We start from the raw sequence: 13,023 nt of genomic DNA, 5'->3' as shown, positions 1-13,023 counted from the left end.
AATACAGCTTGCAATGAAACTGATGTTTTTGGTCCCATATTCCTGTACTGATCGGGTTTCTGGTGACATTCATGTACATATGGTGGTTCTGTTGACATATTCTTGTTCTGATGGTGGTGTTGGTGACATAGTTATGTAGGGTTGGGTGTTCTGCTACTATATTCATGTACTAATGGTGTTCTAGTGATGCATTCATCACAAGAACCATCATCAGTACATGAATATGAAGCCAAAATCATCATTAGTATATAAATAGAACTCCAGACTAGTGTTGATCGAGCATGTATTGTTAATAGTGATGATCGAGCATGCTCGTTGCTCGAGATTTACGAGCATGCTCGGGCGAGCACCTATTATCTTCAGCGTGTTCGGGCTTTATGTTTTCGTCGCTCCGTGAACATGATTTGCGACTGTTTCGACAGCTTTAATACATGTGAGGAATGCCTGTTTTTCCATGCTCGTAAATCTTGAGCAATGAGCACGCTCGATCATCACTAATTGTTAACCCTTTCGGCGTGCACGCTCGGATGCTCGTCGAGTATTTGCGGCGCGCTCGGCCTCTATGTTAATGTCACCGTGGCTGCATGTGTCACAGGTGATAGGCAATCCCTGCATGTGTCACAGCTGTTTATCAGCTGTGACACATGCAGATGCGGCGACACTAACATAGATGCCGAGCTAGCCTCATATACCCGGCGAGCACCCGAGCGTGCACGCCGAAAGGATTAAGAATACATGCTCGACCAACACTTCTCCAGACCCATCAATAATATATGAATATGGTACAAGAACCACACTAAGTAAATAAATAGGTCCCTAGAATCATCAATTCATGAATATATCACTAGAACCACTATTAGTATATGAATTCAGCACCAATACCGTCAACAGTAAATAAATACAAAACCAGTACCATCATCAGTACATGAATAAATCACCAGAACATGAATACAGCATCAAAACCACCAAAAGTACTTGAATAAATGAACCAAGCTTAGTATAGCAATTATTTCTAATGTCAGGTCAGAGCCATATGCATTTGTAGCACATGAACCAACAACTCCCAGTATGTCATTATCAATGGTAAAAAGATACTGGGAGTTGATGTTTCCAGCCATTATCAGATTGCGGCCCTTACGAAATCACAGTACGGATGAGATGCAGGCAGTATCACAAATAAAAACTTACATCCAAGTACCGTATAAAGGGACATTTTCTTTGTTTGAGTCGTTCACTTTCTCTTCATCTCAACCTTGTTCAAACGTCATGATGACTTTTCAGTTACAGATCGACTGTCAATCTAAGGTGCCCAACAGTATGGTCACCACAAACCCCAATATAATGTCCCTCACAGCCCTCTATGCAGTTTGGTCACCTCAGACTCCTATACAGTATGATGTACCCACAGCCCCCCATACAGTATGATGTCCCCACAGTACCCAGTATAATTTCCCCCATAGCCCACTATACACTATGATTTCACCACAGTCGCCAGTATAGTGTCCCCTTTAGCCCCAAAACAAGTGTGATGTCCCCACAGCCTCCAGTATAATGTCACCCACAGACCCTTATACAGTATGATGTACCCTACAACTACCAGTATAATGTCCCTCACAGCTCCCTATACAGTATGACGTAACCACAGCCCAGATATAATGACAGTAAATTAAACTGATTATGAGCATGGCTAGTGTGATGTAACAACCTTATGTGAGCCCCAGGAACGTGAGTCGCGACACCGCTGGAAAGGCGCTGGAACGGGAGGAGAGTATGAGTGTTTTTATTTTAATGAGTCCAAACATGAGGAATGACAAGGGGAGGTCCTAGTAGTAGTCAACTCCTTTAAGAAGATATAATCTTCGGTTAGAAAATTTCCAACATTCTGAACATGAAAGGTTTTTACAATGTGTGACTTCTCTGATGTTTAGCAAGAGTTCATTTCCAAGTAAAACATTTTCCACAATTAAGAACATGAAAAAGGCTTCTCCCCTATGTGAATTCTTTGGTGTCTAAGAAGAGATGATTTCGTCATAAAATATTTTTCACATTCTGAACAGGAAAAAAGCTTCTCCCCTGTGTGGGTTCTCTGGTGGCTATCAAGATGGGCTTTCCGGTTAAAACATTTCCCACATTCTGAACATGAAAAAAGCTTCTCCCCTGTGTGAATTCTCTGATGATTAACAAGAGTTGATTTATCTAGAAAAAGTTCCCACATTCTGAATATGAAAATGGCTTCTCCCCTGTGTGACTTCTCTGCTGTCTAACAAGAAGTGATTTTCGTAAAAAACATTTCCCACATTCTGAACATGAAAAAGGCTTCTCCCCAGTATGGATTCTCTGGTGGCTATCAAGATTTGCTTTCGAGCCAAAACATTTACCACATTCTGAACAGGAAAATGGCTTCTCCCCTATGTGAGTTCTCTGGTGACTAACAAATTCAGATTTACGGCTAAAATATTTTTCACATTCTGAACAAGAAAAAGGCTTCTTCCCTGTGTGATTTCTCTGGTGACTAACAAAATCTGATTTATGGCTAAAACATTTTCCACATTCTGAACATGAAAAAGGCTTCTCCCCTGTGTGTAACCTTTGGTGGCTATGAAGATGCGCTTTGCGGTTAAAACATTTCCCACATTCTGAACATGAAAAAGGCTTCTCCCCTGTGTGACTTCTCTGGTGTGTAACAAGAAGCGATTTCCTTGTAAAACATTTCCCACATTCTGAACATGAAAAAGGCTTTTCCCCTGTGTGACTTCTCTGGTGTCTAACAAGAAGTGATTTCCATAAAAAACATTTCCCACATTCTGAACATGAAAATGGCTTCTCCCCTGTGTGACTTCTCTGGTGTGTAACAAGAAGTGATTTCCATGTAAAACATTTCCCACATTCTGAACATGAAAATGGCTTTTCCCCTGTGTGACGTCTCTGGTGTCTAACAAGAAGTGATTTCTTTGTAAAACATTTCCCACATTCTGAGCATGAAAATGGCTTCTCCTCTGTGTGTCTTCTCTGGTGTCTAACAAGAAGTGATTTCTGGTTAAAACATTTCCCACACTTGAAGCAGGAAATTCTATTCTCTGCTGTGTACATTTTTTGAAGAAAAGACTTTTCGAGAGGAAAACTTTTTCCATATTCTGAAAGTGAAAATGGCTTCTTTGCGTTAGGAGCAGTTCGTTTTTTAATGCCTCTTTTGTGACTCAGATTTTCCGTGGTAGTCAATAAAAAATCAGAAGACAGGAGCTGTTTTAAAGAATCAAATGACAAATCTTTGTTGTGATGGGATGATGGTAAATCTGGAGTAATGGCATTCACTTCAATTGTATCCTGTGGGATCTCTAGATCATCTGTTTTAAAAATTGAAGATGTCAGCGTTCCCTCTGATCTCCTGGTAAAATTATCTGCCAAGAATAAAACAAATTATTATTTTTTAATAAAATATCCTTGAATTTTATATTTTTGAACATTATATCCAAGCTGTCCATAAAAATGGCAAAAATATTAAATTATTCACCAAGGCAATGACAGATCACAGTAATCTTCTAATTTCAGTTGGTAGATGGATCCTCTAGGTTGTAAGTTCTAGAGAAGGGCTTCAATACCTAAAGTCGTTTTAACAGTTTTGGGTGGAGGAGAATGTTGTGGTCTAGAGGCAAAATGGTGATCACATGATTGTGATACGGCCGGGAATACACGACCGATAAAGCAGCCACAGCCGGTGACTGAGAAGAATCTGTGACTTCTCTGCATTTAGTGGTTACTACTCACCTGGGTAGTCATATGTAGGAATCTCCTCTTTACACTGCTCATCCCCCCTCACATATGTCTCTGTAGTATTAATGTGGGTCAGATCTTCACCCTAAAACAAATATTGTAAAAGTCACAGACAGATGGAGAAGTCACATCTATGATCAGCTCTAATCCTGCCATCTCCACCAATCTCATTACACAAGTATAAAACGTATAATACTGGTGGATAAAACAAGACTGAGCACAAGACCTTCACAGCCGTCTACACATCATAGGGGAGATCTCATGACACCTTCTCTCCATCTACCTGATGATCCTGAGGAACACTGAGATCTTCTTGTTTACAGTCCTGTGGAAGAAGAGGACGGGGACATCTCTCTGGTGTTGTCCTCTTACTGGATAGATCTGGAGGAAACACATATAGGGACTGAATTCATTCTTTACATACAGATAATTATAGGCCGTGTGTATTTAGTCCTGTCTATTACCTGGTGATATGAGGGGCTGGGGAACCTCCATCATGATGTCCTTGTACAGATCTTTGTGTCCTTCTAAATACTCCCACTCCTCCATGGAGAAATAGACAGCGACATCCTGACATCTTATAGGAACCTGACACATACAATGATACAGTCATCCCCTCAATCTCTTCATAGCGTTACTGTATAATGTCCCAGCATTCCCAGCAGTGTCACCTCTCCAGTCAGCAGCTCAATCATCTTGTAGGCGAGTTCTAGGATCTTCTGGTCATTGATGTCCTCATGTATCAGGGGGCGAGGTGGAGGTCCTGTGATTGGGCTCGGGGGTCTTCCCCATCCCTCAGACACAGGGTCCTGACAGCGCTCACTAGAGGTCTTCTTCACTACTGTGTAATCCTGGTTATGGAGAGACACATTAATAAATCTCACTACAGACATTTCCAGAGTCCTCACCTCTCCTGTTCTGTCCATCTGTTATTCCCATAGATAAGAATGATGTAATGTGACGTCATCAGAATCTCTCACCTCTCCAGTAACCCGGAAAAGGATCTCTAGGGTGAGGTGTAATATCCTCTCCGCCATCTCGTCTCTGTCCATCTCGATCTTTGATGATTCCATAAGGAAAATTCCATTATATAGAAGATCTTCACTGAGAGGATCTGATATTGTAGAGACCTAAATGAGAAGAAAATCAGCAGATGTAACATCAAAAAAATCACGTATAATAATACAATTACTGGAGGTAAGTAATAAGGGGAAACATATGAGGAGATATATTATTTTACAGTAGTTTTCTTCTTTACATCTACTAATAAAACCTATATATTTTAGGCCACAGACAACAAGCAGTTTCTTCCTCGGAGTCTGTAGCTGAATACGTTTCTCATAGACTCATCTTCCATAACGTTAATTCTCGTCTCATTTACAGACACTGGAATCAGCATTAGTAATACTGCAGGGGATATTCATTACACGTGACATGAGAAATAACTACTTCATGATGAGGACGACATCTTCATCTTTTACTACGGCTCTAGAAACATATTTGGTCAGAGTCCGTCACTGTCTACATCAGCACCGTCCGTCTATAGGAATTTTTGCCGTCTTTCCCGGACTGTAATCACGTTAGATCTCATGACTGATTCACACACAGAAGTTTGAGGCTTTTATAAAAAACTTTTTTGTTTGCACAAACACCGCAGACAGAAATTATTTGATACCAAAGTCTCCATGTACAGTGTTTTATGGGGTTTATGTCTGGCCTTAGGCTTTCCTATATTACAAGAAAAACACCAGAAAAAAGCAGATATTAAAATGTTTCAAAAGAAAATTGCACTAACAATTCTTGTAAAAAGAAAAAGATACGCAAAAGCGCAAGACACATTTTCTTTTTTAACACCTTAAACACTTGTTGTTTTTAAAAAAGAAATTAACTCTTTTGGGCACCAGAACATAGATGTACACCACAGGGATGGCACAGGTGCGGCTACAACAAAAACCCTGGCAATTTAACCACTTGCTGCTTTCAAAAGCAAACATCGCATCTAAGGAAGTTTGACAGAGTTTAGCTGAATGCCCAAGTACTCGATAGTATGTGGCTGGCTAGTTACTACAATACTCAAATGCCTAATAATGGTGTCTGGGCCTGCAATGTATGAAGGTCTATTAGATCGGGCCAGAGGTAGCGTTCAATAAGTTACCTTTTAACGCCTTCATACACAGACTAAAGTTGCATGAAAGTAGTGATTTCGGGGGTTTTTGGTCGACTATATCAGGGTTCCCCAACTCCAGTCCTCAAGGCCCACCAACAGGTCATGTTTTCAGGATTTCCTTAGTATTGCACAGGTGATGTAACTATTGCCTGTGCTGATGATGGAATTATCACCTGTGCAATACTAAGGAAATCCTGAAAACATGACCTGTTGGTGGGCCTTGAGGACTGGAGTTGGGGAACCCTGGACTATATAACGTATTTGGGGGCCTCCTGACAGATGATGTCAGGGCAGAGAAGGATCTGGCATCCTGAATTTCAGAGGATAATCTGTTTCTTCTTCCTGTAGATAATCCTCCACTAGTGGAGTCTGGAGGCGACTCTCTCATACAGACCACAGGAAAGCTGGAATATTTGTGTGTATGGGGGAGTCTGGAGAGATAGCCGTCTGCCAAATAACTGTTCAGCCAACACTTATCTCATGTGTATGGGGCCGTTAGTATTACAGTGACAGGCAGTGATAATACACGGCACTACAGTAGTACAGTGCATCACCGGAGCAATCAGAGCCTGTATGTTGTATGATCGCAGTAATGAGAGCTGTTTAAATCTTTTTTTAAAGTGAAAAAAAAAAAATCTCAGTTTTAGCAACAAGAAATATCCATTACTACACGGAAAACAGACAGTGAGTCTGTTTTCCCAGTATGTTATGTATGTTACCACAATGTTAGTTAAGTCACGTCCATAACAATTTTACTATACTCTATTATCCTATACACAGTGGCGCAGATAGAAATCACAAATCCCACAGCAATAGCTGAAATTGAGCCCCGCAACCTCAAAAGGACAAAAATGTATAAAATTATATATATATATTGCGGAGTCATATCCCCCAACTCTGCAATTGGCATGCTGCCGTTGTACTGGGCAGACCCGGAGCAGATGGTATGGAGATGAATGAGGGAGACCAAAGTCTGAAAATAAACTTTTCTTTTCTTAACAAGAACTTGATGAGAAGTAATACATCATATAGCAGGCACAACACTTTATGAATGCTTCTTCAGCATTATGCACAGCCAGGAACTTTCCGGTTACATGTAGAAGTATATAACTTTTGTTACAAGCTACAACAGTCCAACAAATTATTATGGGAAGGCCCAACATGCCCTGTGGGGACCATAAGGGTCAAGATGTGTCACTATGGCCCCTCAGAGCTACTCTCAGCTCCCAGTTGATTTCTGAGGACCTCACTGGCTGAGGTGCATTGGTACGACTCCTCACTAGTACACTCAAAGTCCATTTGATGCGGACAACGCACTCCTTGCTTTATCACTGCATTTTCATCTCTCCGTAGGAGACCTAGTGTTCCAGTTTGGTGACACTGTAGCTTCCTCTCTAGTATAGACAATTGTTTGCTTAAATCCTTTTCGTCTAAGATAACGAATCCTTTATTAACTTAATCCCCTTAATCTCTATTGGAAATCAACAATCTTTCCCTTATTGATATCAGAGAGAATAAATTACCTCCATACACAGAACAATCCACTACACCAAGACCAATAATACCACATACAAGGGAGAAATACCACCACGCCATGACCAGGCCACATATTACCACCACATAGTGACCTAATAATACCAATTACAGGGGATAAATACCGCCACACCATGACCAGACCACACATTACCACCCCATAGTAACCTAATAATACCACATACAAGGGTCAAAAACTGCCACAGACACCACAACCAGACCACATAGTGATCAAATAATATCACATACAAGAGAGAAATACTGTCACACCATGACCAGACCACATATTACTACAACATAGTGACCGAATACTACAATACTGATAACACTAATATTACCACTGGTGACATTATACACAGGAGCTCTGTATATAGTGTCAGTGTACAGGTAATACGGTGACTGGTGACATTACACTATGTACAGAGCTCCTGTATATAATGTCACTGTTGATCACTGCATTACCTGTACACTGACACTATATACAGAGCTCCTGTATATATAGTATACATGCATGCACGGGAGCCGCTTGTCACTGTGCATGCGCGAGAACCGATCATCGCGGCGACACGTGGCTTTACAATACACATTGCACAAGCGTGGATGACAGCATACAGTGCGCAAGCGCGGGACCACAACAAGCCAAATCATGTGACGTCGGCGAAAACCGGGGACAATTCAAATTGAGTGGGTTGCGCAAGTCGGACTGAATAAAGAAAGGAACACCCATATGACTAAACAAGTAAGTAAGCATATAAAGTGATTTTTTTTTTTTACTAAAGATTATAGCACCGATATTAATTCAAAAAGCGTGTTAGTGATGAATATTGCAGTGGGCAGTTTACATGCTCCAACTCACATGACAGGTTCCCTTTAATAGTGTCCCCACACTGAGCCCCTTTATTTAATAATGTTATTTAATAATGTCCCAGATCCTGGGCCCCTCCACCTAGTAGCCCATCCTGGGCTGCTTTGTTGTCCTCATCTTGAGCCCATCTGTCAGACCCCATATCCTCTACCCTGTCTAATCACAGAATGTGGGGGGGATAAAAAAAAAAAAAATACTTCTTACCTTCCTACGCTCCCCTGGTGTCCTCTTGCTGCTTCATAGTTGCTGCGGTCATTAAACTGGCCGCCGGCTGCAGCTGTGACAGGGCGCTCTGCTCTGACAGGCCGCGTTCTTATGTCACATAGCAAGAACATTGAAAGGCCACCGTCCTATCTGAGACCGCAAGCTGACAAGTGAGGCCTCTGATGGGCCAGCGACCATGTAATGTTACTGCAATGTGACGTCGGCGCGCGGCCTGTCAGAGCAGAGCGCCCTCTCATCGCTGCATCCCGCGTTCATCTTGATGTGCGTCAACGCAGCGGGTCAGGTAAGAACCCTGCATGCGCGCGCCCTGCCTTCGGCTTTAAAGGGCCAGTGTCCTGACAAACTGTTTTTTTTCCATTTTATTTTCTTTCCTCCTACTTCTCTGGGGCCCACAGGGCATTTCACCGATACCCCGCCAGGCCAGTCCAACCCTGTTAGTGATGCTTAACGTTATCTGTTCCTTATGCTATACACTGAGACAAAACTGTGCATCATAAAGAATATTTATTACACATAAGTCTACAGTCTATTACATACATATATACTTATACCCAAGCTGGGAACTATATATAAATATATAAATAAATATATATATATATATATATATATATATATATATATATATATATATATATATATATATATATATATATATATAATATAACCAGGGATGTGTCCATCTGTCCTAAGCCTCTATAGACTGAGCATGCTCAGTTTGGAGCAATAATGACATTATGTCCAGGATGAGAGAGAGATAGAGACCGTGAGAGAGTGAGTACACCCCCTGTACTCTCAGTACGTTATATATACAGCGCTCAGCGTGAGTACACCTCCCTGTATTCTCAGCGAGTTATACATACAGTGCTCAGCATGAGTACACCCCCCTGTATTCTCAGCACGTAATACATACAGTGCTCAGTGTGAGTACACCCCCCCGTATTCTCAGTATGTTACATATACAGCGCTCAGCGTGAGTACACCCTCCTGAATTCTCAGTATGCTGGAAGCGTCCTTCTGTCCAAAGCCGGGATGAGTGGTGCCTGTGTAGTGAGGCGCCGGAGTCAGCACATGTGCATATCGCACTACGGCGCCATTTTATTGAAGACATCGTATATGCGAATTTGCAATCAGTGTCTTTAATAAAATGGCGCAGAATAGCACGGTATGCGCACGTACTGACTCAGGCGCCATTAATAAAATTAATAATCAATAAAAATGCTCGCCACTCGGCCGTATAACGGGCTCAATAGCTAGTAATTATACACTGCTCAAAAAAATAAAGGGAACAATCAAATAACACATCCTAGATCTGAATGAATGAAATATTCTCATTGAATACTTTGTTCTGCACAAAGCTGAATGTGCTGACAACAAAATCACACAAAAATCATCAATGGAAGTCAAATTTATTAACCAATAGAGGCCTGGATTTGGAGTCACCACCAAAATTAAAGTGGAAAAACACACTACAGGCTGATCCAACTTTGATGTAATGTCCTTAAAACAAGTCAAAATGAGGCTCAGTATTGTGTGTGGCCTCCACGTGCCTGTATGATCTCCCTACAACGCCTGGGCATGCTCCTGATGAGGTTGTGGATGGTCTCCTGTGAGATCTCCTCCCAGACCTGGACTAAAGCATCCGCCAACTCCTGGACAGTCTGTGGTGCAACGTGACGTTGGTGGATGAAGCGAGACATGATGTCCCAGATGTGCTCAATCAGAAGCAGGTCTGGGGAACGGGCAGGCCAGTCCATAGCTTCAATGCCTTCATCTTGCAGGAACTGCTGACACACCAGCCACATGAGGTCTGGCATTGTCCTGCATTAGGAGGAACCCAGGGCCAACCGCACCAGCATATGGTCTCACAAGGGGTCTGAGGATCTCATCTCGGGACCTAATGGTAGTCAGGCTACCTCTGGCGAGCACATGGAGGGCTGTGCGGCCCTCCAAAGAAATGTCACCCCACACCATTACTGACCCACTGCCAAACTGGTCATGCTGAAGGATGTTGCAGGCAGCAGATCGCTCTCCACGGCTTCTCCAGACTCTGTCACGTCTGTCACATGTGCTCAGTGTGAACCTGCTTTCATCTGTGAAGAGCACAGGGCGCCAGTGGCGACTTTGCCAATCCTGGTGTTCTGTGGCAAATGCCAAGCGTCCCGCACGGTGTGGGGCTGTTAGCACAACCCCCATCTGTGGACGTCGGGCCCTCATACCACCCTCATGGAGTCGGTTTCTAACCGTTTGTGCAGACACATGCACATTTGTGACCTTCTGAAGGGCATTTTGCAGGGCTCTGGCAGTGCTCCTCCTGTTCCTCCTTGCACAAAGGCGGAGGTAGCGGTCCTGCTGCTGGGTTGTTGCCCTCCTACGGCCCCCTCCACGTCTCCTGGTGTACTGGCCTGTCTCCTGGTAGCGCCTCCAGCCTCTGGACACCACGCTGACAGACACAGCAAACCTTCTTGCCACAGCTCGCATTGATGTGCCATCCTGGATGAGCTGCACTACCTGAGCAACTTCTGTGGGTTGTAGAGTCTGTCTTATGCTACCAAGAGTGTGAAAGCACAACCAACATTCAAAAGTGACCAAAACATCAGCCAGAAAGCATTGGTACTGAGATGTGGTCCCCAGCTGCAGAACCACTCCTTTATTGAGTGTGTCTTGCTAATTGCCAATAATTTCCATCTATTGTCTATTCCATTTGCACAACAGCATGTGAGATTGATTGTCAATCAGTGTTGCTTCCTAAGTGGACAGTTAGATTTCACAGAAGTTTGATTTACTTGGAGTTATATTCTGTAGTTTAACTGTTTTTTTTTGAGCAGAGTAGAATGGAGTCTGTCTACAATAATGTACTGCTCCTGCGCTACTTCTCATGCGCTAGAGGTCCAATAATATTCATTCCCTAGTGTGCATGACCGAAAGTGACGTGCTTTGAACTTAAACGCCAAATAAACTAATTGCTGCTGCACCACACGTACCCGTGACTATGCATGCCCGTAGATATGCGTTCCATCTCGCAGCACATCTAGGATCATTGTCTGAGACTGCGCCTGTCCGGAAGCATGCGTTCCATGCCGGAGCGCATATGGTATTGGATTGCATTCCACCAATATAGAAAAGTCCTGTCTCTGAGATCAGAGTCATGGGAGACTAAAGCAAGTATTGCACATCCTCCCATCAGGCAATAGGCATGTAGATCTACTTTATCACTACATAAAATATGGGATGGTGGCCCACAGTATATTCCTAAATGGTCAAATTTGACCCCTATTGCATAGAGATACACAAGGAACACCACACTTGGTAATTATGAAGTAGTAGATGTGGGATATAACTGATAATAAATAATTCTGATATAGAAGCTCAGATCTCTCGATAAATTACAACAATATGTGATCCCCATTCACAGGGAACTAAGTAGTAATGGGTAGGGTATAAAATCCAAAATGTAATCCAGGATGGGGCTGTAATCATACAAAACAGGCATAGGAAATTTGCTCATTCAGTCCCTTAGGGGCTCGTGAATCCAGTCTGGAAATCCACTCGCTTTCCTTTTTGAGGATACATCTATTGTGATCACCTCCTCTCACATTGGGATTAATCACTTCAATGATGCAAAAGGAGATGTCTCTTGTTTCACCTCAATGTACACTATTCATGTGTCTCACTAATGGGGTGTCCCGACCATGGTGTATATCACCCAAATGCTCCCCCACCCTCCTCCTAGACTCTCTCTTGGCCATGCATATATAATCTAGGGGACAGCTGCATGTGGCCATATACACAAGTACTGAGATTTTACAGTTGGAATAATCCCTCTGGAAAAAGATTTTACCTGTAGAGGAACTCGAGAAAGATCTACATGGTCTCATCCAATTACATGTACAACTTTCTCCACATTTAAAGAAACCACAGATTCTTCTATCCAGCCAAGTCCCTTTTGGTGCAGGTTTTATTAGAAACTATGCACTAAACGGTCCCTAATTGACCAACCCTTTCTGAAACTTATTGTGGGAGTAAATCACGCAGCACCCTCAGGTCCAGGTCGGTCAGGGTTTTCTGAGGATATTAAAGATAAGGTCACTCTGATTGTCATAACTTCCTATTACTTGTGTTATCCCATATTTTTCTGGGTCTCTTGGTTAGGTATGGAGGAGTGTCTGTCTCTCCTGTGTTTCTGCAAACAACTGTGTGAAATCCAAAATGTACTGTGGTACCTTTTTCCTTGAATCTGGTGTTTATGTCTTGGATATTGCTTTTTTAAGGAGGATGGGGTGGTGACTATCCCACTTCAATAGTTTATTAGTGCTTGTAGGTTTATGGTAGATGAGTGTCCCTAGGGTCCAATCCTATTCTTTCTTGATTAGTACATCAAAGAAAGGCAACTGGTAATAATTAAGCTCTGATATGAATCTAAGGCCCACTCTATGGATGTTGAGTTCCAAATTCAAGAAATTGT

General features: G+C 42.5%; 1 protein-coding gene across 1 annotated transcript; it reads right to left on the bottom strand.

Annotated features, from left to right (window-relative positions):
- Positions 1–1,830: 1,830 nt before the first annotated feature.
- LOC141220303 (uncharacterized) lies at positions 1,831–8,671 on the bottom strand. Its single transcript, XM_073666256.1, has 8 exons — positions 8,541–8,671; positions 5,764–5,770; positions 4,752–4,901; positions 4,443–4,622; positions 4,236–4,359; positions 4,055–4,152; positions 3,766–3,856; positions 1,831–3,398 (listed from the first exon to the last, which is right to left on the bottom strand). The coding sequence occupies exons 1-8, from the start codon at positions 8,669–8,671 to the stop codon at positions 2,197–2,199; spliced, it is 1,983 nt and encodes a 660-aa protein (XP_073522357.1). The 3' UTR covers positions 1,831–2,196.
- Between the last annotated feature and the right edge of the window lie 4,352 nt (positions 8,672–13,023).

The sequence above is a fragment of the Phyllobates terribilis genome, unplaced genomic scaffold (genome assembly GCF_046119375.1).
Source record: "Phyllobates terribilis strain yellow unplaced genomic scaffold, ASM4611937v1 Scaffold_280__1_contigs__length_2496652, whole genome shotgun sequence".
NCBI classification, from domain to species: domain Eukaryota; kingdom Metazoa; phylum Chordata; class Amphibia; order Anura; family Dendrobatidae; genus Phyllobates; species Phyllobates terribilis.
The sequence above is the reverse complement of the archived record's forward strand: the minus strand, read 5'-3'. Positions and strand labels throughout refer to the sequence as shown.